Below are 25,766 nucleotides of genomic sequence, written 5' to 3'. Positions count from 1 at the left end.
ATAATTGACACCAAATTGAGTTTTAGGGAGCACCTAGAGTATGCATGCCAAAAGGCAGCCAGTGCCACCACGGCACTTGCAAAAATGTTACCAAATATTGGTGGGCCGAAACATTGCCGGAGGTTGGTGCTAGCCGGAGTGGTGCGCTCCATCCTGCTCTACTCGTCGCCTGTGTGGGCGGAGGCGCTTGCAAACTCTCAGAGACGGAAGCAGGTGAACTCGGTTTACCGGCGGATGGCTTTGAGGGTTTGCAGTGCTTTTAGAACCACATCAGATGAGGCAGTATTGGTGGTGGCAGGCATGATCCCGGTTGCCATTCTGGCCAAAGAAATGAGTGTCCTGTACAATGCAAGACATATGGAGGGGCATGCACAGCGTAGAAATGCGGCAAGGTCAGAGTCGCTTGATCTCTGGCAACGCAGATGGGACGAGTCTGCGAAAGGTCGGTGGACGCACAGGCTCATTCCCAACATTAGGGTGTGGCTTGAGCGAAAACATGGGGATACCAACTACCACATTACCCAGTTCCTCACGGGACACGGTGGTTGCTACAGGCAGTATCTGCACCGCTTTGGGTTGGATGATTCTCCGAACTGTCCCAGATGCGATGGCATACCGGAGGATCCAGAGCATGTGATGTTTCACTGCCCACGATTTGCGATGGAGAGAAGGAGCTTAAACCAGGTGCTGGGCAGGAGCGGGACCCCGGAGAGCTTGGTTACTGAGATGCTGGAGTCCGAGGAGAAGTGGCTTGCGGTTAGCTCCGCAATCATCCAAATGCAGGAGAAGTTGCTGAAAGAACAAAGAAGGAGGAAAGCTGCAAATAGGAGAAGGATGAGTGCCTAAGAGCAAACCTACCCCGCGAAGTAATACCTCAATGGTGGTCCCGCGGGGCTGGGGCTGGAGAGACCGGGGGTGGTTTTTAGTGGGTGTGAATCCCACACGCGCCCGCAGTTGTTCCGCCGTTCGGGCGGCGGAGCTGTGGCGGACGTGTCTTTCTAAGATTTTCCACCTCCGTGTACGCACAAAAAAAAAAAAAAAAAAATATGATGGCGCAAAATGTCACGTGTTGCGTCAAGGCGAAATCTCAGAGGAAGTTTATGTCCAAAGCGGAGTTGACCAGGGCCGCATTATTATTTCTTCTTGTTATCGATGACGTTCTTCACGCTGCCTTGTCCGATGATGACATCTGTTTGCTCTCTCTTCGCTCTCAACGGGTTATCACACTCTCCCTATCTGCATTAATGGGCAGAGCATTGAAGGCGTTGATCAATTTGTGTATCTTGGATGCGTCATTTCTGCCGACGGTGGCCCCAAACTTAATGTTGCCCGACGCATTAACAATGCTAGACTAGCTTTCGCTGCTATCGCTAAGAACTAGAAATGCAGTTATCTTAACACCAAGATCAAGTTGAGCCTGTTCTGTGCTAGTGTCCTTTCTGTGTCTCTATGTATATGGGATCAAATGGAAAGTGACCTCCATTGTCACTCGAAGCCTCCAAGCTTTCGTTAATACCTGCCTGCGTCGTATCATTGGAGTACGCGTGTCTGATACCGTTACAAAAATAAAATTTGGTAAGCGTACTGGCCTCGCATCCGAAGGCGATGTGATCAGAAGGCGGAAGTAGCAATGAATAACTGGCACATTAAGGAGGGGCGACACTTTCATTGCGAGCTATATCATGCAGTGGAATCCACTCTCTCAGGATGGCCGACGAGTGGGTCGCTCAAAAGCACATGGCGCAGAACAGTAGAGGAGTGCGGGCGTGGCGAAAAGATAAATGGCAACCATATAAATAAAGCGCCAAGTTCAATAATAAAGACTTATTCAAGGGTAAGATTGTTAAAGAAAAAGTTGTTAAGCGAATTTAATAATACAGTCATTTAATATTGAATTCATTACTGTCCAGTATCTTCCTCTAACAATTTAAAAATGTTCTTCCGCAAAAGCAAGAAACAATTAATACATGTATGAGAGCTATAGTCTCGTGATCTTGTACAAATCTTGAATGGAACTATGACAGGTGAATTAATCTAAACTAAATTTAATAAATAATTAAAACAATAAATTATCAGGGTTAACAATAATATATGTATGTGATTTCTTCTGAAGATTAATTTAGAAAAATAAATAGTGAAGTCGTAATCTTGCGACTTAAGTACATTATTTTTAAAATTTATTAACTACGATTAGTATAACCCTCGACCCTTCCCATTATTAAATGTTTTAAGTATTACAAAGCTTTCTCGCGACGGAAGGATTTGTTTTTATACTCTGCGGTTCATACTGTTTGACACATATACACTGAAAGATAGCATAGTCATCCTTATATCAATTTTATTTTCGTAATTTTGATTTAGTTGAAAGTTGTGCTGCTTACTATCTTCTCTTTAATGACCCCTTGCTAGCTGCTCGGCCGGAATTAAGGTGACACATTTTACTGGTACTCATCGTCACTACTAAGTAGCATCGTTTTTTCATTGTAATTTTGACTTATTGTTGCAACTCGTTGACCAGGTGTGAATTTCCTCTGATTCCCTAGGGTTTTCGGAGCAACTATTTTCCCTGTTGCTACAGATTGTGATGCTGGGTCATCTGGGTCGTAAGACGAAACTCGTATTCCTCGTGAATTCTTCCCTACAAAAATTAAAAATGAGAATGTTATGTTGGAATTATGCAACACAATTTGAACCATTATATGTATAAAAAAATCTCATTCATAGAATATTTTTCAATTTGCCTTATGTGTACTAGGTGCACCCAAATGTATGTACATATAGCTACAGCTAGAAGGGAGAATATTTTCATCACGGTAAAACACATGGAGTTATAATAAAATATCTTGTTGCTAATTGGTACGTGATTCCTTATAAGTGTGCTGGACAGAGAAATATCATACCTCAATTTACTAGCAGATAGAGATAGGTACGTAGTGCATGTAAAATCATAAAAGTAATATCATCTAAAAGTGTAATATGACATTACCATCACCGAGCGTGATCCAAACATTATAACAACCTCGCGTTGTCGAGTATCGTCGCATTACTTAATATCACCGCATTACCCAATAGATGGTGATATTACTTTTGTGGTAGGTAATGTTTAGTAATGTGATATCACATTACATAAAAATCACCGCTCTCCGTAATACAAGTCGCGGCGGCAATTATCGAGTGCCGCCGTCGAGTATCGCTTGCGAATATATTGTTCTTATGATCGCCTGTTCGTTTGGCTGGCTTCGGGTGCACATGAATCAGATTTGGGTAGTAAAATCATAGTCAATGATTATGTGATTACAATTCCATGATTCCAATCATAATCGTGTAATAATAATACTGCATTTTCAGTCGCAACCGCCTAATCTCGTTGTTTACTAAATATATTGATATTAAATTTCAACCTGAGGTGAGTTTGAAGAAATTAGGGATAATGATTTTCGATGCTTGGTGAGAGTAATGGCTTTTTTAATTGTGTGGAGCAAACGATATTTCTCATTCTTCATAATAATTCGCTCGAATTAAAATATCTAATCACATAAGAGCCGTTGAATTCTTGGATAGGTACTGATCACGTCTATGAGCTTTATATTTCCAATTCAGAAACATACATACATAGTATACATGTGTGTATTTCATCAATGGTAATTGCTTATGTGAACTTCTTGTATATGTGACCAAGTACAATTCAGATGGGAACTTTTGTCTGACTCAAACAAAGACATATACCTCTGTGTTGTTTGAGGCAGCCACAAACATTTATCTCACACAGAAAGACTTGGCTTCTTCTTCTTCAGCCTTTTTTTCGTTCACAAGCGAGGTCGGCTCGTCGTGATCGGTTTCGCCATTTGGCTCTATCGAATGCCTGATCTGGGTGCAATCTCGAGGCTTTTAAATCCCCATCCAGCGTATCAAGCCACCGTTCGGCCTGCCTTTTGGTCGTTTACCATCGACTTCGATGTTTAGAGCTGAGGTGACTCATTGGGCGCGATCTATTATAGAAGTGTGTAATCGATATTGTGATAGAAAGTGCGAGCTTTGTATTACAATATGCGGAACATACTTGTCGGTCAGTATTGTGTTGTAAAATGCTGAGTGTTTGCATAACAGCACTGACCACTTAATCATGTTTTGAGGTAATCGTGGGTCGGCAGATGAGAATAAGAAAGTAGGTTAAGGTAGGTCTAGAATAAGCATAAGGAAATATAAGAGGGGGTCGATTTCTAAAAGCGAACCCGAAAGGTATGGAAAGTTTAAGTAGTGTCAAGTAACGTAAACGTAAGTGTAAGTGTAAATTAAGTGTAAATTAGAAGCGGAACTAAAAAGTTTGAGTGTTAAAAAGAAGTGAACAGTGGCAAATGAATTCTCGTTAGCACGAATTACATGACCATACCATCGAAGGCGCCTCTCTCGCAACTTTCCCACGATCGGAGCAATCCCGTAATGATCGCGGATATCCTCATTTCGGATGTGATCAAAACGTGTCACGCCACAAGTCCAACGTAACATCTTCGTCTCCATTACCGCAAGACGCCGTTCATTGTCTTTTATAGTTAGCCAACACTCAGAACCATAGAGAGCGGCAGGACGGACGACATTGCGGTAAATTTTAGATTTCAGATGTTCGTTGATACGTCGATCACAAAGAACACCAGTTGTGGAACTCCACTTCAGCCAGATTGCGTTAATGCGTGAAGCAATTTCATAACGCAGCTCTCCATTGGCTGATAGCGTTGACCCGAGGTATTGAAATTGCTCAGTTCTGGGCAGATCACTGCCGCTGACAGTGCCTGTTTCATGGGGATCGGTCGTTAAAAATTCAGTTTTGTTTTTGGACAATTTGCTCGAGATCATTTTTGCTATCAGATGCTAGGAAAACATCATCTGTTGGATATCCAGTGTGACGGTATCCATAACAAGAACAAAGAGTAGTGGTGAGACACAAAGCGGTTTTGATACACCCGTCATACTTCGAACTTTACTTTTCGGATCATGGTAGAGCAATTGAACCCAGCGCACAAGTTCTTCTGGCGCTAAGTGTTGTCGTAAAGCATACCAGATGACTTTGCTTGAAACTGAAATTTATCTTCATTAAGTTAGCCGCCAACTTACCCATTCTTCAAAACAACCAGGTCAACCAAGTGGTAACAAACCATGTAACGTGTGGAGTTTTCAGCGACGATGAGGAATAAACTCAAGAGCTGATCGAACGTTTTTGGAAACCTGATAAATTTGCTTATACTCAACCATTAACATACAAGAAGTAGTGGAGGTCGATTCATAATTAGTTTGTCGATACCTTATCCATTCTTGGTGATTCACGACAGATTGCACTCAATAAGTTTTTACCATTTGAAAGATGATTGGCCAAAAATATTACGGCAAATGTACAGTACGTCGAATTTATGAAAGAGAGTGAATGAACTTATAATCAGCACACTACTTCATCCCTTATCATTGTGTACTGAAACCTGATAGCAGTACTGATAAGACCCGTGTAGTATTTAATGCTTCTCAAAAAATGTCAATTGGAATTTCGCTAAATGATATTATCTTCGACCGTTTAAAGTGAATTGTTTACTATTCTCCTTCCTTTGCGTCTGCCGAAATTTGTGTTCACTACTGATATCCAAAAGACAATAATAATAATCGTTGGCGCAACAATCCATATTGGATCAGGGCCTTGAAGTGTGTTAGAGCACTTCATTCAAAACCGTAATGGTACACTGCAGGAGGCAATGTGTTCAGTATTGCACTCGACCGAGATTATTACCCTGATTTGACTCAGGTACTCATTCACAGCTGAGTCAACTGGCATCCGACACCCAGTCACGATTACAAATCCCTCTGCCTCCAGTAAGATTTGAACCGCGATCTTCCACTACGACAGCCCAGCGCTCTAACCACTTGAGCCATCCGGACATCCAAAAGATATATAGTATATGCGGATATATTAACATCCAGAGGATAGAATGTACCGACTTATCATTTGTAGAGCCACATTCTCAACGAACATCTAAAATAAATCCAAACGATTGAGCATTTTTAAAATTTTTGGAGAATCGCTTCCAATCATTTGAATCAATAGGTTAGAAACTGATCTGCTCAGAATTGAGTGATTTAAATATCTCGGGTCAATGGTGAACTGCGCTATGAAACCGCTTCACATATCAGTATGTACAACTTGGATGAAGTGGCGTTCGACAACAGGCGTTCTTTGTGATTGATGATTCAACAAACGTCTCAAATCCAAAATTTACTACAGTGTCATCCGTCCTGCCGCACTCTATGTTTCTGAGTGTTCGCTGACTATAAAAGACAATCAATGACACTTCGCAGTAATGGAGGCGAAGACGTAGCACTAGGCCAGTAGCGTAGTACGCCATGACCACATCAGAAATAAGGACATCCGCGATCGAAAACTCTTTTGCCGAGATTGGTCTGAACGTCGAAGTCGATAAGAAGGTTTACATGACCAAGAGGAGGGGCATGTACCACAATAGCAAAGTAGAAACCAGCTTAAAGGAAACTCCCACAGCGTAAAAAAAAACAAAAGATAAAACCCGCCGTTTAGATGAGATGGAGCCTTGCAGGTTGTTATAGACCCGAAGAATTGAGACCGTGCGGAAATGCTAGGCACTTAATGCAGAATTCTGCATTCATTACTCTCTACTGAGCCCATTCAGGTTGACGACAAAGACGTGGAAGGCATACTGTCCACAACCGGAAAATGCTCGGAAAGCCTCATTAGACTGACTGAAACGATACGTGTTGCCGTATTATAGCAGAGAGATACACAGTGGATACTGTCATAGAGGTTGTGGATGCTATTCATTGAGGCGAGACACCCAAAGTTGATCTCGACGAGTAGTGCCCCTCGTAACGCTTGATGTCAAGAATGCTTTCGATCCCGTCAGCTGCAGATATGCTAGGCACACTAGAAAATAAATTCCACATGCTGGTTTGCCACTTGCAGTTTTGAGATATTATTTGAGAAACCGTTCCCTGTTCTATGAGACGATGAAATGTGAGAGAACGATGGAGATTTTGTCGGCGATAGCACAGGGACCCATCCTAGGCGCTGACGTCTGAAATTAATCTTATGATAGTCTGGTAAGACGGAGGGTACTCCTCCAATCAATCATGAGGATGATGTTGCGGCATTGTTGAAAAAGCGCAAAGTAGACTTGGCAATCAATGTGAAAAAACCGAAGTAGTGGTCTTGACTAAAAACAGAATCCGAGCCTGCATCCGGTGTGGATAGGCGAGTTGGTTATAGAATCATAACCAACGGTTAATTGGCTTATCTCGACGCCCGATAAGAAGATGAATTTTTCCAGTAAACCAAAGTAGCCGTGGATCCGCCGATAACACCTTTTTTACTTGCGGAAGGTGGGATGGGATTCATTAGTAACTTTATGCAGATACATGGGAGCTCTTTCTCGTCAACACTGTCAGATGGAGCCTTGTAGCGAATTATGTCTGAGCTCTTCTTGTTCGAAAGAAGACTTAGTTCGGCCGCCAGAGGGATCAGGAGGCAGAGAGTCCTTCGAACTAACAATTCCCTTCCCCGTCCCCATTTCGTTTGGTGAAAAGAGTTGCCTGACTTGAAGGCTCCCTAAGGCGGGAGAATGGAAGGCTAACCCTAGGTAATGTGTCAAGCGGCTCCAGGTTAGTCGTCCGACGATGGTAGTTGGTAGTCCAACGGTGTACGGTTAGGGCAATTCAACACTCAGTGGGTAGACGCATTCACCTACCCTACCAAAAGGAAAACGCGAATATGACAAATGGGAAAAATAAAACATAAAGGTATACATTGTAAACGGAAAATGAACGAACGAACTAAGCTCGGAAATTAAAACCACTTTTTAAGGTTTTGTGTGAAACAAAACCTTATTAGAATCGAGTCGGTATCCGTCTGTCTGTCACACCCGATTTATTCTGAAACGGCTAGACCGATTGTCACGAAAATTGGTAAGAGTATGTAATCTGGTGTTCCCTTTACATGCAATAAGTGGCGCCATCGTGTGTAAAGTTTAAGGGGGGCTTCTCATACATGTGAATGGAGGGTGCACATTTTTTTTTTCACAAAATGTAGCCATGTGGGGTATCAAATGAAAGGGTTCAATTAGTACTTTTCGAAACTGGTTCAATATTTGATATTAGGTGAAACATAGGAGAGTGAGGGCTCAAAATATGACGCCCGAAAAATGTAACAGGTCTCGTTTTCAGAACCCATCCAACCGAAAAATCTAAAAAAAAAATCACAGTGGTGCATCTCTACGAAATCTACGCCTCAAAATATATCCGGTTCTGATATCTCCACATATAAATTCAATACTAGTATATTTCCACATTTTAGAAATTTACCCGGAACCCCCCCCCTATGGTCATCCCAGAAGTACAAAATTTGGCATGCGTGTAAAGAAGAACATAATGCACAGTTGAAGTTTGAAGAAAATCCAACCACTACTAACAAAGGTATAGGGGGTGAAACTACCATTTTTTGTGAATTTCGTGCACTCTACAACCTGTATGGCGTCATCATCACATATCAATTCGTCAATACCACAACGAAATGAGATCTTATGAATTGGGTCCCAGATAATTATTTTGTTTTAGTTTTTTAGTTATTTGTCAACCAGACATGTATGTATGTAGGTATATAATATATGCGTGCTAATGAACTTTGCGGGTAGTGCCTAATTCAAATAGATATAAAAAGTAAATCGGAAATATGGGTACGATCAATTTATATACGTGCATACAGTATGTTACATAAGAGCGTGGTCACTGTTAAATAATAACAACAATTGATTTTTCGAAAATTCGCAAATTTATTGATAATTTGGTCGTCAATACTCAATGCAAATACCTCAGTAGCAAGTCCAATCTCCTGCATTGTCAATTATGGTCTGGCACCGTCCGTCGGGGCATACTTTCCACTAGTTTTTCTGCATATTCTACCGGAAAAGACCTCCAAATTTTCCGAATTTGTCAAGAAAGTTGATATAAATTACATGGCTTGCATCTGCGAAGCTGCATTTTCATCAGAGCCCACACATTTTCCATGGGATTTGTATCCGGTGACTGAGATGGCCAATCTAAAGTGACAACTCCGTTTTGCGTCTTCCACTCGCTACACGCTCGACTCCGATGTTTCGGATCGTTGTCCTCTTGAAGGATCCAGCTTTCATTTTTCTTGATATACCATTGCTTAGCAGATGGTAACAAAGCCTTTTGATATATTTTATTCATTTTTTCGGCATTTAAATTCTCGGTAAATAAGAACAAAGTACCGAAACCTTTGTTTGAGAAGCACCCTCAAATATGGACCTTGACGGAGTGTTTAACAGTCCGTTGAAGCATCCTACTGGTGGAGGTTGTCCAGGCGTGTTTGATGCTCGGAAATGCCCAGAAGGAGGATTCATCAGAAAAAATTACGTTGCTCCAATCGCGGTCCAAGTTTTCCTTCGCCCATTCCACTCGTTTTTCAACGTGTTTTGCACTCAACACTGGTTTTTCCAAAGTACTCAGATATTTCAGTTTATTGGCAAGCAAGTGCTTGCGAATCGTTCCGTAAGATATGTCAACACCTTTTGCTTTCAATTTCACAGCAGCTCCACGTAAAGTCAAAGTTGGATCTTTCGAGAACAATACGAGAATCTTTTTTTCGTCTTTTTTTGAGACTTTGCTTGCACTTCCGCGATCAGGAAAATCATCAACGTTACCGACCTTGTTATAGCGATTTATCCACTTGCTAACGAACTTCTTCGACTTTCCCATATATTTCGCAGCAGCAGTTTGCGTTAATTTGGGTCCTTTTTCATGCAAACAGAAAAATTGCCTCAAAGCAAGAGGCGTAAACAGCACTCATTTCGAAAAACCACTCAATTGAAGACTAAATTTGACAGAGAGCTGACTTTTTACAAAAAGCATGAAGGACTGAGGTGCCCTCTATGTCATAGAAAAAGAAACAGGACGCTCTGATTTTTTATCTACGTGTAACAGTGACCACGCTCTTATATAACAGACTGTATATGTGTACAGTATTCAGAAATAGGCAATTTGTTTGTTTAGGGTGAGCGTAATATCTATGGCTGTAATATGTACGTATGTCTCGTAGTTTGGAAAAATATGAAGGATTATGTTGGATTTGTAGCTATATACGGATAGAAAAATGTGCGTTGAAATTTCTTACATAAGATGAACACAAAACCTTTATTATATCCGAAGCGCGAGCTTCCGGTATTCCAACTTGTTCTAATTTCAAAGCGGCACAGGTAAATAAATTGTTTACTCTCTACTATTTCGAAGCTTTTCTTATTTCTGCGAGTTCTTATTTTCGAGCGGCCACTGTATATATAAATCCCGGGGCCCCGGGATCATTTGGCTAGCAATCGATTTGTCTGATGATAGTTTTTCTATTTTTTTTACCTTTTCCTTTCTTTCGATGATTTGTTGGTCTGTGCAATCGAATGCCATATCTAATGTGAAAATTCTTCGGATCGATTAGACGAGTGCCATAAATAGCAGCGCCCGGCTTGGTTCATAACGAAGCCGAAACTTAACATCTCAGTGTATATTAGTGGAGATTAGAACAAAAAGTGATCGTTCAAAAAGTGGTACCCTTCGTCTTAGTAAAATAAATCCCATTTCTAATAGCTGCAATGTGCAACAATGATGTACTGCTATATTTTAGAGATTTATCAAAAAATTTCCTATAACCACGAAATTCGACATGAATGTAAATTATAAGACATACTACTGGAAAGTTTGATTAAAATCCCACTTCTATTAACAAAATTATAGTAAGTCCAAATTTTCCATTCCATTTGAATTTACCGCATTCTCATCATGGTCATCATCAACGGTGGAACAACCGATGTCCGGTCAAGGCCTGTACTCCAGACATCCCGGTTTTCCGCCAAGGTCCATCAATTCGATATAACTAGCAGCTGTCTGGCATCCTGGATATTGCCCGTAATATAATACCCATAGAATATTGCCTTCGCATCACGGCAGCTGGCGGGAATATAAGCGTGTGGTAGGCATCCATTCCCTCTATTACTAGAGCAGGAATAATGTCATCCAGATCAGCAGACTTGTATCTATGGAACGAGTTAAATGCCCATTTCGCTCGTTCCAGTGAAACTACTTTGCATGCCAGAATCCAATCTTTCGGTTGAGGGCTGTATGTATTTGTCGGCCCCGAGATGAAATTTTGAATACCGCCTGGGAAGTCCACTTCAAGTGAATAGTTTGCTGCTTCTTCATCGCTTTCTGTGTGCCTTCTGCTCCATACTGCTGGCTACATTTTTAGACAAGGATCCACTTTAGCTTTAAGGTTGCCTCAAGAGAGTTGATCTCTTCGCAAAAGCGTATCCAGGATGATCGTTTGGCCGACCTTATGCTCTTTTTGAGCCACTTTATACCAAATCCAGCCAGCGGCTCAATCAGATTTTAAAGCTCGGTTGCCGAGCACCATTGACTTTCTCCTCTGTTTTGCCAAATCCGAGTTCCACCATGGTGGTTCACTCTTCTCGCATACTAGTTGTTTTCTCAATTCCAGCAATGGATTTGATGCAATTGTCTTACGTGGATTCCGAAATGGAGTGGGTTACGAAATCAATGCGCCTGTGATCCCAGAGCGTGATATCGTTTGATATTTTCCACTCTCCGCCAAGAGCCGCAATGCCAGGGGATGCCACCGTGATGTCGATGACCTCTTGCCAAACCACGTTGAAGAAAGTGGGTTCATCTTCTCCAATAGTTTCGACCCTCTTGCGTTGATGTCGGAACTTCCCCAGTATATATGGTGGGCGTTAACATCACATTCTGCTATTATTCCCATGCCTTTACTTTTGGCGTATTAGTGAGCTCTGGTGAAGCTCTCCACTGGGTACTTCGTTTACGTCATAAGGGAAATAAGCAGAGCACCATAGAATCACTTTATCTCCCTGTTGGTTTTTTATGGTCAATTTGTCCGTGTTGTGGTGTCGCCATCACATAGGTTGTTAGCCAAGATAGTTGGGAGGTCTTTTAGGAGCCGACACTTGTAATGTGATGGTCCCAAGCCCGTAGTAGAGCCGGTAGCCCGTTTGTTCCCGAACCTTCTTAATATTCGGTTCAAGAACGCCAATAGTGAGGGAAGTTCCCGGAAAATGAACTTTAATCTCTAGCTATTTGAGTTGGACCAGTATTTACCGAGGTTAATAGTTCTAAGGAGATTCGTTCTTAAATGGGGTAGACCGGGACATTATATTTGGACTTTTTCATTTTCTTTGGTTAATTGTGAAACAGAAGTTTAGTAAAGAATACGATTTTGTGGCAATATCACTTTAATGTATCCTCTTCATATCTCAAACCAATATAGGATTTCAATATTACTTAAGGGGACTTTTCCCAGTTAGCATTTTTGCATTTGGTATTTATTTACTAATGCGGTCCCAAGAATCATCTCTCAAAGTTACAAGCTGAAACCGGCAATTTTTGATTTTTGTCGTAAGGGGGAAATTTTATACAAATTACTAACAAAGAAGAAGAAACAGCATATTTTTCATATGAATTGCATTTGTGGAACCACACTCAACCGAAACTGTCCTGTATCAGTTGACGGATGTATTACGAGACGCCATAGAAACAAAAGAGTAGTACTCTGTATGTTTTTGGATATCAAAGGAGCGTTTGATAACAAAGCGCACATAGAGATAGATGATGCCCTGATTCGCAAGGGAGTGGGAAACATCCTGGCTTTTTGGATGGGTAGACTGTTAGAGAATAGGCAAATAGAAATTCCGACAGGTAAAAATTCAGAATATCATGAAAACTTTTCAAGGTTGTACAAAGGGTGAGATACATCACCGCTTATGTGGTGTATTTTAGTAGATAAACTCCTAGGAGGCTAATAAATACTGGAATAGAACGACATTGTTTTAATCTTAACTCCTCTCCATCTGCGCACACAGATGCAGGCAAGGAGGGTGATCTTCAGAATGGCCGGGAATATCCGTGAGCTACATCAATCAAAGAAAAATGTATATTCCCTCTAGGCGGTACTCCAAAATACTGATTCCAAGGGATAAAATGACAACGAGGTTTAACTTCAATAAGAAGTTTCAAACCCGTTGGAGCAACAGGTCAAACTGGGATAGCATGGATGTGACATTCGGCTTAAAGTAGCAACTGATTACCTGGTGCACTGACGAATCCCTCACAGCAGATGGAGCGGGCACCGGGGTTACTGGTTTTAAGGGAGATGTACTGTGAACAACTGGGTAGGCACACTACACTCCAGACGGAAATATACGTCATAGACAGATTTGCCTCCTTCAACCTCCAAGGGGACTATAGTGAGCAGAACGTTGCTATTCTGACCGACAGCCTAGCGGTGGCACTTAGGTCCAACCAGAAAAACTCCAAATTGTTATGGGAAAGCCTTTAAAGACTGAACACACTCGTCTCGCACAATAAAATACTCTGAGGCCATGTTGCGTAAGAATGCAATGAGGCAGCCGACGAATACCTATAAAAACCCTTCTGTGGAATCAGAAATGTGTTCTTGGCTATGACATAGACAAATGGAGAGAAACGGCTGAGGGAACTATACTGAGCGAACTTACCAGAAATAAAGCAGTCCAGCTCCAGCGAGGATACGAACGCAAGCGGCCAGAACACCGTTTAAACCTCACTAAGAAGAACCTCCGGAGTATAAGGGGAATATTCACTGGCCACTGCCGATTAAACTATCACCCGGGGAATTTAGGGATATGCACAGACAGAATTGGAAGACAATTGTCCATAATGAACTACTACTACAGCGTGGCAAAATGGCATTTTCAATACATAAAAATGTAATGTTTAATCGATTGATTTTGTTTCGATAAAAAATCCTTTTAAATCAAATGGATCAAATACTAGTCTTTACTGTTCAGATGATCAACTTCGCCACAATTTTGGTTACCGTAAAACATAAAAATAATACATTTTCTTTAATGTGTAACATAACTGTATAATGTTTTAGAATAAAAAATTGCTGAAGTTCAATCTATGTACTATCAGATGTTAGAATGATTCAAAAAAATTTCACAGTTTTCTTGACACGAACGCGAGCGACATCACGGATGGAGCGTTGCGAAAGGTGTGCCTGTGGGCCGCAAGATGCGGACTCAGCATAAACCCAACCAACAGGGAACAGATGCTATTCACCACCAAGGATACCTGAATTCCATCTACCACCGCTGAATGAACAAAGATTGGTTCTTTCCTCTAATGTAAAGTATCTGGGTGTAATCCTGGATCCAAAGATTGGACATAGAACTGAGGGTTAAGGAGGCCTGTATAGCCTTCTTTGCCTAGAAGAGAACCTTTGCAAGGATATAGCGTCTCTGGCCGAGGATGCTTCTCTGGATGTAGACCACTGTAATGCGTGCCATCCTATTGTATGGTGGGAGGCTTTGAGAAAAAAATACAATATGATGAATCTTAATAGGATTCAAAGAACCGCGTGTGCAGGTGCTAACCGGGCTCTGCAGTCTTGGCCGGCGGATGCTCTCAATGCACTCCTGCATCTCCTCCCCATAAATACGATGCTGTCGGACTACGTGAGTCCGGATGCTGGGCAGCGAAGTCCTACGGCCCCAGCAACTTCTTAGATGAAGTACCTCGGGAAATCTGGGCATTCCCCACGGACTATGCCACACGCAAACTGAGCTTCACGAGAAACTTTGCTGCGGACTTTCCAACCAGGGCAAAGTGAAAGACCGGTGGCGTGTTGCAAGGTTATATGACTCAGTATTCTTTATCGACGGATCAAAGATGGCCTATGAATTCGCCGCGGGAGTTTTCTCGAATACACACAGGGTATCCAAGTCGTATGGTCTCCCAGGTTTCGCGAGTGTATACCAAGCGGAAGTACTGGCGATATTGGAAGTTCGTCGAAGGCTGGAACGAGATTCGAGCCCCAAACGTAACATAGTCATTCTGACCAACAGCCAAGCGGCCATCAAGGCCTTGTACTCAGCAACGACGTCTTCCAGGCTGTTGGGGCAGCGCAGAGACGCGCTGAATCGCGCTCGCACTACCTAAGACGGCGACGGCTTACGAGCTGTACCAAGTCAAGGAGAATTTGGGCCACTTATAATATAGCCCGATCACGAGAACTCCTGTGCCAGACGCGTGCAAATGCATTCAAGATTACGGCGGTCTGCACGGGGCACTGGCCCATAGGGGACCATGCCGCCAGGCTCGGCATACCCTACAATTCACATTGCCGAAGCTGCGGAGAAGAAAGAGAAACCCTCATGTACTTTCTCTGCAATTGCCCAGCTCTAGCCAGAGTCAGGCTACGTACACTGGGTAAACCATTCTTTGGGGACCTCAGAGAGATTTCTAGCTGCAGGGTGGGAGAGCTGCTTTCCTTCGTGAATACTACAGGCTGGCTCTGAAGATCCGAGCCGGCTAGACTCTGCCTCCCTGCTCCCATAACAGCAGTCACGGTCTTACGAGTTTGTGGCATCAAAACGGTGCCCGCAGCGCCAATTGGGCACGCCGGAGCGGCCACTGATACTTACCATTTCTTGACATAAATCCGTGAAAATGAGCAATTTTTTTGCACGAGACCCTAAAGACGCATATATAAATCGAAAGTATTTTTGCTCATAGTAGGCTATTGGACAATCATCTTAGAACCCTGTCCAATAAAATTTCATTTTTCAAACAATGTCAAAAGTACCAATTAAATATAAACTTCTTGTTTGTTAAATAATGCTCAACTCTGCAATCTATACAAAACTTTGTCTAACTGAAGCGTCCAAATTTCGCTTTCTCAATTTATTTTCTTGTTCATCAGGAACACCCAAATTGAAAGGCCCTATCCAGACAAGACCAAATAAAGCAACACCACCGCAAGCCGTACCTTCGGCAAGTAAAGTTGCTCGATTCATGGGACAGCTTATTCAGAGCATAAACTAGTTTATTTTAGTTTGAAAATGGTAAATGTTCCCACTAGGGGGAAGTGCGTTGCTCTCTTACGAACAAACGCACTAACAAAAAGCAAGCCAAAGTAAACGACTACCAGATAAAAATAGTTGTCGCCGATGACGAGGCGGTGAGGGTTGCAAACATCTACAAATTTTCACCGTTGTTGTTACGAATCGTGTCTCCTCATCATATGCCCGAGCAAGGTGTATCGGAAATTTGGTAAGTAGCGCTGTACAATTGTGATGCTCGTTGCTCGGAATCTCGTAGTCAAGATACTGTCAGAAACCGACTTTAAGACTATGACATTTTAAATTTTAAAAGGTACTGAAGAAGTGAGAATTTTTTACTCAAAATATAGATATAAGTATGTAGAATTAAAATAGTTATGACTTCTTTTTTAACGAAAAACTTAAGCTCGCCGCTCCAGGCATGTGTATTTCATAAGTAAGAAAATGTCTTTGTGTGCAGTTAGTGGGCCATAGTGTATACGAATTTAAAATGTCAGGCCGTTCACTCCAATCCTCTCCTCTCTCTTACGCCTTATTATTACTTTTATCCCTTTATTTAATTTTCAATAAGACTGTCCTTCATTTTCATTATCATAACATTTGCACTTGATTTTATACATTTATGACGGCTAGATTCAAACCAGAAGTAACGCGATCGAGAGGCCGACACTCAACCAACTCAACCGTCGTCATTTTGGTACTCTATGCGGTGCAACAAATTCACAGAAAAAGACAACTTTGACCCACTATAACTTTGTTAATAATCGGATTTCCACCAAACTTTGTAATTGTCATTGATATATTGTTAATCTGTGTCCGGATGGCTGGGTGGTTAGAGCGCTGGGCTGTCGTAGCGGAAGGTCGCGGTTCAAATCTCACTGGTGGCAGTGGGATTTGTAATCGTGACTGGATGTCGGATACCAGTCAACTCAGCTGTGAATGAGTACCTGAGTCAAATCAGGGTAATAATCTCGGTCGAACGCAATGCTGATCACATTGCCTCGTACAGTGTACCGTTACGGTCTTGAATGAAGTGCTCGAACACACTGCAAGGCCCCGATCCAATATGGATTGTTGCGCCAACGATTATTATTATATTGTTAATCTTCTCTACAATATCGAAACAACGTTTTCCTGCCTCTCATCTAAGAAAAAATATCTCCAGTAAGTAAAAGTAAAACATTCAATTTTTATTTATCTCTGTGTATGTATTTGGACAGCCATCGGAATCAGGATGAAAAAGGCAGCCAAGTGGCTGTCGAAATACATATACGAATATAAATAAATATTCATTGACAATAAGCAAGTTGGAATTTTTTACTTTTAGAATATGACTTCAGTCAGCGCAAATCGAGACTCCACATAAGCCACATGGGTTCTTCTTTCTACATTATCGCATTAATTTTCTACTGACGTCACTTTAATAAACAACTAGTAAGTCACGCTCGGAGATTTGGATTTTAGAATCGTCATAACTCGAAGGAGATCTTAAAATGGTTGAAAAATAAGGGAAGGGTTATATGAGGCAGTGGCGGGCCATCCAGTAAATATATGTATAAATATGTGGACGACTGAAGCATACGTGTCTATTATTAACGCAATCTGTTGCAGATTCATCCGGAGTTGTTTAACTGTGTAGGAGGAGGTAATACACATTAAGAACTTCAACGTAGCAATTCATAAACTAAATAAGTCGGAAGCCAGAGGTGGCTATATTTGGTGCATTGGTGAACCCATTTATATGCACTGGCTCCTGCCTCCTTAAACTCATAGTGAACGAAATCACTCACTGCATGCGTGGCGTTTTCCAACCTTTCCAGTAAATTTCCCAGCAAGGTGCGTATGATAAACAGACAGACGGCCAATAAAAAGATTTCAATATGGTTTTGATTTATAATAAGTTCTGGAAAGTAGTTCTCGGGGAGATGGAGACGAATAAATCACTCATAGATTTCCGCCTTGCTGTAAATATTGAATAAGAAAATAAAAACTTTTAGATAAGAAAGATGCAAAAAGGAGGGGGGGGGGGGGGGTGATCCTCATACATTCAAAAGGGGGTATATTTTTTTTATATAGTTAAAGACAAAAACCTTTCATATCTGAAACGCCCAACATATACAGTACACTGATGCATACATATATGTAGGCAATTGATTAGATTCATCTCAATACTTTCTTTTTACACTATGCACAAAGACATACGTGCATATATCATACTTATACATATGTACGTAAATTGAATACCTTTAGTACTAACTTACATACATATTCATCTTAATTGGATACCACCCGCAAACTTCATTGGTATAAACAAATATATACGCTGTCCTAAGTAATTGTTCGTCATTAACGGCGCAACAACCGGTATCCCGTCTAGACCTGCCTTAATAAAAAGTCCAGACCTCGGTTTTGCGCCGAGCTCCGCCAATTCGATATCCCTAAAAGCTGCCTAGCATCCTGACCTATGCCACCGCTGCATTTCAGGCAGGATCTGTCTCGTCTTCTTTTTCTACCGTAGATATTGCCCTTATAGACTTTCCGGGCTGGATCATCCTCATCCATACGGATTAGGTGGTGACTCGCCCACCGCAAACTGTTGATTCGTATTTTATCCACGACGAATATACAAATTACCAAAAAAAAGAAAACTAAGATGTTCCTGTATCTAGGATGATAGTTAAAATATTACTCGAGCTCATAAAACACATCAAAAATGAATGTCAGCCTTGTTACTTGAAATAAAGGATGCATTTCCGTTATGGATAATGAATTATTTATTATTGCTTATTGCTAATGGGAGCTTAGTATAACACGGCTTAAGGGTTTAGCATATGACAATTATGCGTATCGCAAGACGTGTAAACTTGCATGGTTCTAACTTAGTGACGTGAGTTTCCCCAATGTAGGCACACAAAACTTTTTAACGATGATTGTAAATGGGGTCAAGGGGTTCTTAGATCCCATTGACCTGGACAACATCTTTTCAGAAGTGCCACAGTCCTTGATAAATCCGGCTTGGTTAACAGTAGTTAAACAGTTGCCAAGAATCCGTTGAAAAGTCTTTATGGTATGGGATATCAATCGAATCCAAGGATAGTTGGAACATTATGCCGGACTCCCTCTCCAGTAAATCTTTTGAAGAGCTTACTGAAACGGAGAACTGGATCCCAATCCTTCACTTTCTAGAGACCAATCGCAATCTCATTAGATCCTGTTGGTTTCCCCGGCCACATTGGCTTGATTGCCGAAGCTTATAAGTGGAATTGCTCCAAATGCTGTTTTCAGGGTTGGTGGGTAAATATTTTTTTTCCGTCGGTATATGTTTGAAGTATTCCCGTGATTGGTCGGTTGCTTTTCAGTTTTTAAAAAGTTATTGTCCTTATTAACACAACAGAAATCTTGCATATCCTGATGTCGGCTTTTGTGAAATCGATATCGATCGATATCGATATCTCGATATCTCTCTCGATCTTTCTCGTCGTCACGAGTATTCAATTTATTGTTAAGCTTATAGATTTTTTAATTCTCCTGAAACTCACGATCGAAAAACGTATGATACAGCAGCATCTTCTCACATTCCCGATATAGAACTAAATATCACGGTTAATCAAACGTTTATCGTTCTTTGTGATTCCAAGAGTTGCGTAGATTATCCGGTGGATCGTGTTCTTGACTTGATTAATTATATGTTTCTTCGACAATCACGTGTCAGACACGTCACATTTTTTCATCTTCTTCCTCAAGAAATCGCCACCGTCCTGCCGCCTGGCATTCTTTCAGCGATAATTTGATATGCAATGCAAGGCAGCGACCAACAAACGACGGTGAAGTACAATAGTTTCATATGGCATGATCTGATGAGAATATGGGCGCTTAATAGAACATGTACTGATTATACAAGATCATGAGTGCTAGCAAAGTCGTTGATACGTCGCCACCCTTATTGCATGTGCAAAAAGCTTCATTCCAGTGGTACCAACTGCCAACTGCTTTCCCACCGGCATTATCGTGTTGGTTCCTCCAATCACGATATAATCGTCAAGACCGCTGCAGCTTCTTGTGTCGAGCCAGAGGGTTTCTTTCTAGACATCGGGATAATTTGTCTTTGACGTGTCGTTATCAAAGCACTTGACTTTTTTAACAGCATCGCAGAAATTCTCAGAGATTAGAGAAGTCAAATTTCCCCATGCGTCCATTCTGTAAGTGGTACCACGCAGCAGAAGGCAAAAGCATACTCCCTGATACCCCAACAATGGACAAAAGGGGGAAAAGGTGAATTGAAAACTAGCAGCGAAAGAGTGATGTTCGGAAGTTAGAGTAAGATTGCAGTGGGAATTCCGAAAGCAGTTAAAAAGGATTCTTTCCACTCTAAATCTTTCAAACCAATCTGACATAGTTCGTACTTAAAACGGTAAAGAAGATCATAGACAGCAATATTAGAACTAATGTTCTAATGGGCAATCCCCTACAATCATATCAGCACGCTTACCGGGCAGGATGGTCAACGGAAACGGTCCTGTATCAGTGGGCGGATGCAGCACCCGATACCATAGAAACAGAAGAAATAGCACTATGTGCTTTATTGGACACCAAAGGAGCATTCGATAACACATCATACACAAATATACGAGATGCTCTAATCCACAAATGAGGGAGGAGTTGTCTCCTGGGTGTGCATAACAGGAGAGGTGCTGACATCGACCTCAAAAAGGATCACCATCTGATGGTCGGTCACGTTCGCTTGCATGTCGCGTCCGGGGGGAGCTGCAACCTCCTAAGTTGAAAATCTTCTGCTTGTATGACCCAGCTGTCGCTCGACAGTGGGAGAACTATTTTGCTTATCGAAGCAGATATACTGAACAAACCGCCTGAGAATATCGATGAGCACTGAGGAGCCATCAGAATGCTCTTTTTTCTCGGGTGCTACACAGGTCGTCGGCTACGTCCCGAAGGGGCGTCATAAGATCTACCTGACTGCGAAATTGTGGAACCGGATCAATGAACGGAAGGGGCGGAAGTCTCCATTGACACCTGCGAGTCATGGCGGGCGTGACGCGCTGAAACTCCGATACCGGGCGAAATTCCGAGTTCAGCGTAAGGTACAACAAGAAATAATTCGCTATTGCGCTGGTCAGGGAAACGGGAAATGCCGCAGATGCGAGCAAGGAGGGCGATCTTCATAATGCCCGGAAGTACCAGTGAATTGGCGACCTGGCTAAATCGAAGCCATATTGATATTCTTTCTAGGCGGCATCTGGAATTGCTGATACTAAGGTATAACATAACAAGATTTCACTTCGATAAGGAATTTGAAACACATCGGAGCAGCAGGGCAAACTGGGAGAGCGTGGTATTGACATATGGCTTAAACTAGCAATTGATTGCCTGGTACACTGACGGATCCCTTAAGGCAGAGGAAACAGTTGCCGGGATCATTGGCCTAAGGAAAGCGCACTTTTAACCAATGGGTAAGCATACCAGCATATTTCAGGCAGAAATATATGCCATAGGCAAATATGCCTCCTTTAACCTTGAAAGGAACGATAGGGGCAGAACATCGTCATTCTAATCGACAACCAAGCGGCTACTAAGGCTCTTAGGTCCTACCAATAAATTCCACACTGGTATGCGAATGCCTTACAACTGGAAAAAGTGCGTGATGGGAGTTTTTGCTTGCCTTATTTTATAAAATGATTTAGCCAAGAATATACCAAAGTTTGCGAAACGATCAATGTTTTAAACAATAGAGGGGCTGCCAGGAATGTCAAATTTTCGTGAGGCGCTATATCAGAACCCTATCTATGTTTAAAATAAAAACCTTTATAAATTAATTTCGGCTTAAAGTTATATTTTATATCAAGAAGTGATGCAAAAAGAGAGTGAACCCAATTAAAGAATGTGGGGTTAACACAGACAACAGTAAGAAAGAACAATACCTTTGGGGTGAAAAAGACACTATTTACATAAAATGAATGTATTATCTGTGGATTTTTCAATCCCATATTACTCATCATGCGACGTAAAATATTTGCCTTGCAAAAAAGCTACATAAATTCCAAAGAATAAAAGACAAGTGAAAATGATTTAATGCTAAATATATTTCAGGATTTTGCATTAATAGAGCAGAAAAACAAAAAAAAAAGTATATCACATTAATATAAACATACATAATACAAAAGAACTAAAACTAATGGATGAACTATACAACGAAGGCAATGCTCGATATTAGTCAAAGACGGTTCTCTGCATTTACTTTCTTTTTTACCATAAAGAGCTGCGCCATTCACATTAAGAGATACTAATTATAATACATACAGCTTCGACATGCTTTTCATGCTGAAACGAATATTTGCTTTAGTCTTTATTGCTTACATGGGGTTGGGTTCAAATAAAACCACTCAAGGAGTCAAAATTATCTTTTTAAATTAAACATTTCTTGGTTAAACGATTTAGGAATTCATCTCTACGAAACCTAGGATTATTGATATTTTCATAATTGCCTGTGTTGCGAAAAAATAAGAAATTTTGCAAATTATGTCAAAACATTCATGATGGGATGCTTAAGCACAGATTCTATTTGCATGTGCAATGTACAAGTCCGACCAACGTCACTTAATCTATAATTTTCCGTTTGTAAATTAAAGCTCGATTTTGAACTTTTACCATAAAATGCTACGAAATATGTAGAAAGGTTTAAGTTGCTTAGGTACAGTTTTGGAGGAAGGAATCCTTCATACTATTTTACTTCATATCATTCTAACCACCAGCCACCACAGGAAATTAGCAAACACATAGATTTAGGCACCATTGTATTTTTTCGTTTTAAAGAGACTTTTTCGTAGCATAATTATTGGGTTCGTAATCGTCGATAGAACTATCTCATGAAAATGAAACCCGTCTGTACGAGGAATTGAACATTACCGGTTATATATAAATAATCAACTTCATTACAGTATATGTTCACCTGTGGTGTTTCTATTAAAGCCTATAAGCAAAATTGCAGCGTTGTCCTGGTCCTAAAACTTAACTATACTTTCGCAATATAGAATCGTGTATGCTACTTCGAAATATACAGTAATTGTTTTAACTCTGAGAAAGCGAACATGACCTGCTCTGGGGGTGATTTAAGCGAAGGAATATTAGGTGGCATTAACATTTACGTTTTATCGTCAAATCTCGAATTATCTAAATCTCTTGTTTCCTCTTAAATAAAAACAGTGGGCAAAAGTCACAAGCATAGCGTCGCTGATCGTTAGAGTTTTTCATATCGTTGGTTTGATGTTACTTCTGAAATAATATTGAAATAAGTTGACGTTTATATATTCAGGTAAATGCTGCATTGCATTGAAAAAAACCACCACCCCTAATATGGAATAAACACTAAAATGTGGATTGCCGTGATTAGAGAACACATATTTGAGCTTCAGCGATGTTATTGCTACTGAATGAAGCAAACGGGTTTTCTTAGCGAGATATGAGTAAAATTTAAACCTAGTGTAAGTCTTACGTGCAAAATTATATATTTGAAACATTTAATGTTAGCGATTATAACAATGCTTGGCTCTTAAATGCTTTCTGCAAAGATCATCTTGCAGAATGGAAGCAATTTAGGAGAAAAAAGCGAAATTTTTTTACTAAATCACGGATTGAATTAATATCCAATTATTCAAAAACCTCACAGATGTTGATAACCATCACATTAATAAATACAACTGACTATGTGCAGACATCAAAAGCAGCGTGACACGCGTCATCAAGGCCATCCCGGAACCGATTTTAGAAAAGATAAAATAGTTGACATAGAGGATGAAAGTATATAAAAAACCAAATAAACTATTTTTTTAAAAAAGCTCGTGTTGTTCTTAAAAAAATTGAATTTGAATGCACGAACTTAAAAAATGCGAGGAACCATTACTCATTTTAATGCAGTAGAATTCTTGGGGGTACTGAAAGAAAAGGAGCATAGTCGTATAAATATACCGTTAATTCCCCACATTCTGGTGCCCTAACCAACGTCTAGGTAGTTAAAAAACAGCATACATTACAATGCTCTAAATGAAAAAGAGGCAAATATTCTCGTCTGATTTCATAAATTGTAGATCCAATATAACTTTCCCCGAAAATTTTTCTTTGTTTTTACTGCCTCAAACAAAAACATCTACTCTGAAAAAAATTATGAAATTGGTTAATCACGTCACACATCGTACCTCTTGTTCTTTACCATCGGTTTTCTTGAATTCTTCATAACTGATAGAACCTGAAATAATAAAAAACTTGTTGTTTCTTTTTCGTTGGTGTGGATATTTATTTTTGCGACTACAGTTTGCTGAGCAAACTTGTTAGCACTGATGAAGGGAACAAGTGGTTCCCGAGATATCGGTATTTGCAAGAATAAATATCCACACCAACGAAAAGAAACAACAAATTTTTTATTATTTCAGATAATTAATCGTTGGAAACACCGCATAATTACACTCTGATAGAACCTATTTTTCAACTATAAACAGAGAAAGCAGTGTCAAAAGAAGAATCTTCTGTCGTTCTGTTAGCAAATTTCAGCGTTTTGATATACTAGAAGAGCTAAGTTATTTCTACTGCACCAAAACGTCAATTGAATATTAAAATTATTTTTTTGTTTCTTTTTAAATGATTTGAATATTTTTAACAGAAGAAGATTATAGGAAATTATAGTGTTTCTATCATTTGTAAGCATACTGTACTAGGAAAAGATACAACTTTAAAAGTGCAAGTCGACAAGGAGAACTTTTAGCTGCAGTGTAATTTTTTAATTAAAAAAAGCGTAAGTACACCAAAGGTAGGCCTGATGAAGTTGATGTTTCCAGGATAAAAATACTAATCGAATCGCCGGAAAGAAACTCGCGAAATTGCGAACGTTCTCAGCGTATCGAGAAATGGAACGTTAAGTTCCATAAAAGCTAAACAAAATTATCTCACCTACATAGTGTACTGTATGTATGTGGTAACCATGGAAAGGAAAAAAAGTTCTATCAACTTAGCAGTCGTTTATTATGAGGCACTGCCGAAGAAGAGAAGAATTTTGAGTCTACCGTCATTAACTTAACAAATTACAGAGTGCTGTCAACTAGCAAATCGAAACGGGTTTGAATTGTACCACAAAAACCCCAAAACTCATACAAGTCTGACCACCCGTCAAAAACTATAATGACTTGAATGAAAGGTTCTATCCATGATGTAGACCAGCTTTCATTGGGTTACCATTTATTTCGCTCTTTACAAAATGCTTGCAGTAGGAAGATTTTTAATATGGATAATGAAGTCGAATAGTCCGTACACAAATTTTTAACAAGAAAGGCAAAAACTTTTACTCTTCGCACGCCGTGATCGGTTTCACCATTTGGTTTTTCAAATGACTCATCTAGATGTAGTCGCGAGACTTTTAAATCCCCATCTAGCATATCAAGCCACCGTTGTTTTGGCCAGCCTTTTGGTCGCTTACCATCGACTTCGATGCTCAGACCAACCTTGGCGAGTCAATTCTCGTTAGCGCGAATTACGTGACCATGCCATCGAAGATGTCTCTCTCGCAATTTTTCTACGATCGATTTCTACATATCAATCGCGAATATCCTCATTTCGGATGTGATCAAAACGTGTCACGCCACTAGTCCGACCAAACTTTTTCATCTCCACTACCACAACACGCCATTCATTTTCTTTTATAGTCGGCCAATACTCAGAACCATAGAGACCGACGGACGATATTGCGGTGTTGGTGCTGGAAGTTGGAAAGGGAGCGCT

At 40.6% G+C, this 25,766-nt stretch overlaps 1 protein-coding gene and 1 long non-coding RNA gene across 4 annotated transcripts in view; one reads left to right on the top strand and one right to left on the bottom strand.

Moving 5' to 3' along the window:
• Positions 1 to 1,867: 1,867 nt before the first annotated feature.
• Positions 1,868 to 25,766, bottom strand: part of LOC119647582 (transmembrane protein 184B) — a 38,700-nt gene continuing 14,801 nt past the window's right edge. The window contains exons 10-11 of one of the 3 annotated variants that reach the window (XR_005248903.1): positions 2,382 to 2,638; positions 1,868 to 2,305 (exon numbers count right to left, since the gene is read on the bottom strand). Coding sequence is in view for 2 of the 3 variants with exons in the window: in XM_038048590.1 (XP_037904518.1) it covers positions 2,439 to 2,638 (200 nt within the window). In the remaining variant the exon portion in view is untranslated. Of the gene's footprint in view, positions 2,639 to 22,064; positions 23,274 to 25,766 lie in introns of those variants that run through there. The other 2 variants (XM_038048590.1, XM_038048591.1) reach the window with 2 other exon arrangements.
• LOC119647583 lies at positions 15,509 to 23,776 on the top strand. Its single transcript, XR_005248904.1, has 3 exons — positions 15,509 to 16,197; positions 23,314 to 23,482; positions 23,668 to 23,776. It is a non-coding gene; the product is annotated as an uncharacterized LOC119647583 (long non-coding RNA).

Source organism: Hermetia illucens, chromosome 2 (assembly GCF_905115235.1).
Source record: "Hermetia illucens chromosome 2, iHerIll2.2.curated.20191125, whole genome shotgun sequence".
Taxonomy (NCBI): domain Eukaryota; kingdom Metazoa; phylum Arthropoda; class Insecta; order Diptera; family Stratiomyidae; genus Hermetia; species Hermetia illucens.
Note: the sequence above shows the minus strand (reverse complement) of the source record. Positions and strands in the feature narration are given on the sequence as shown.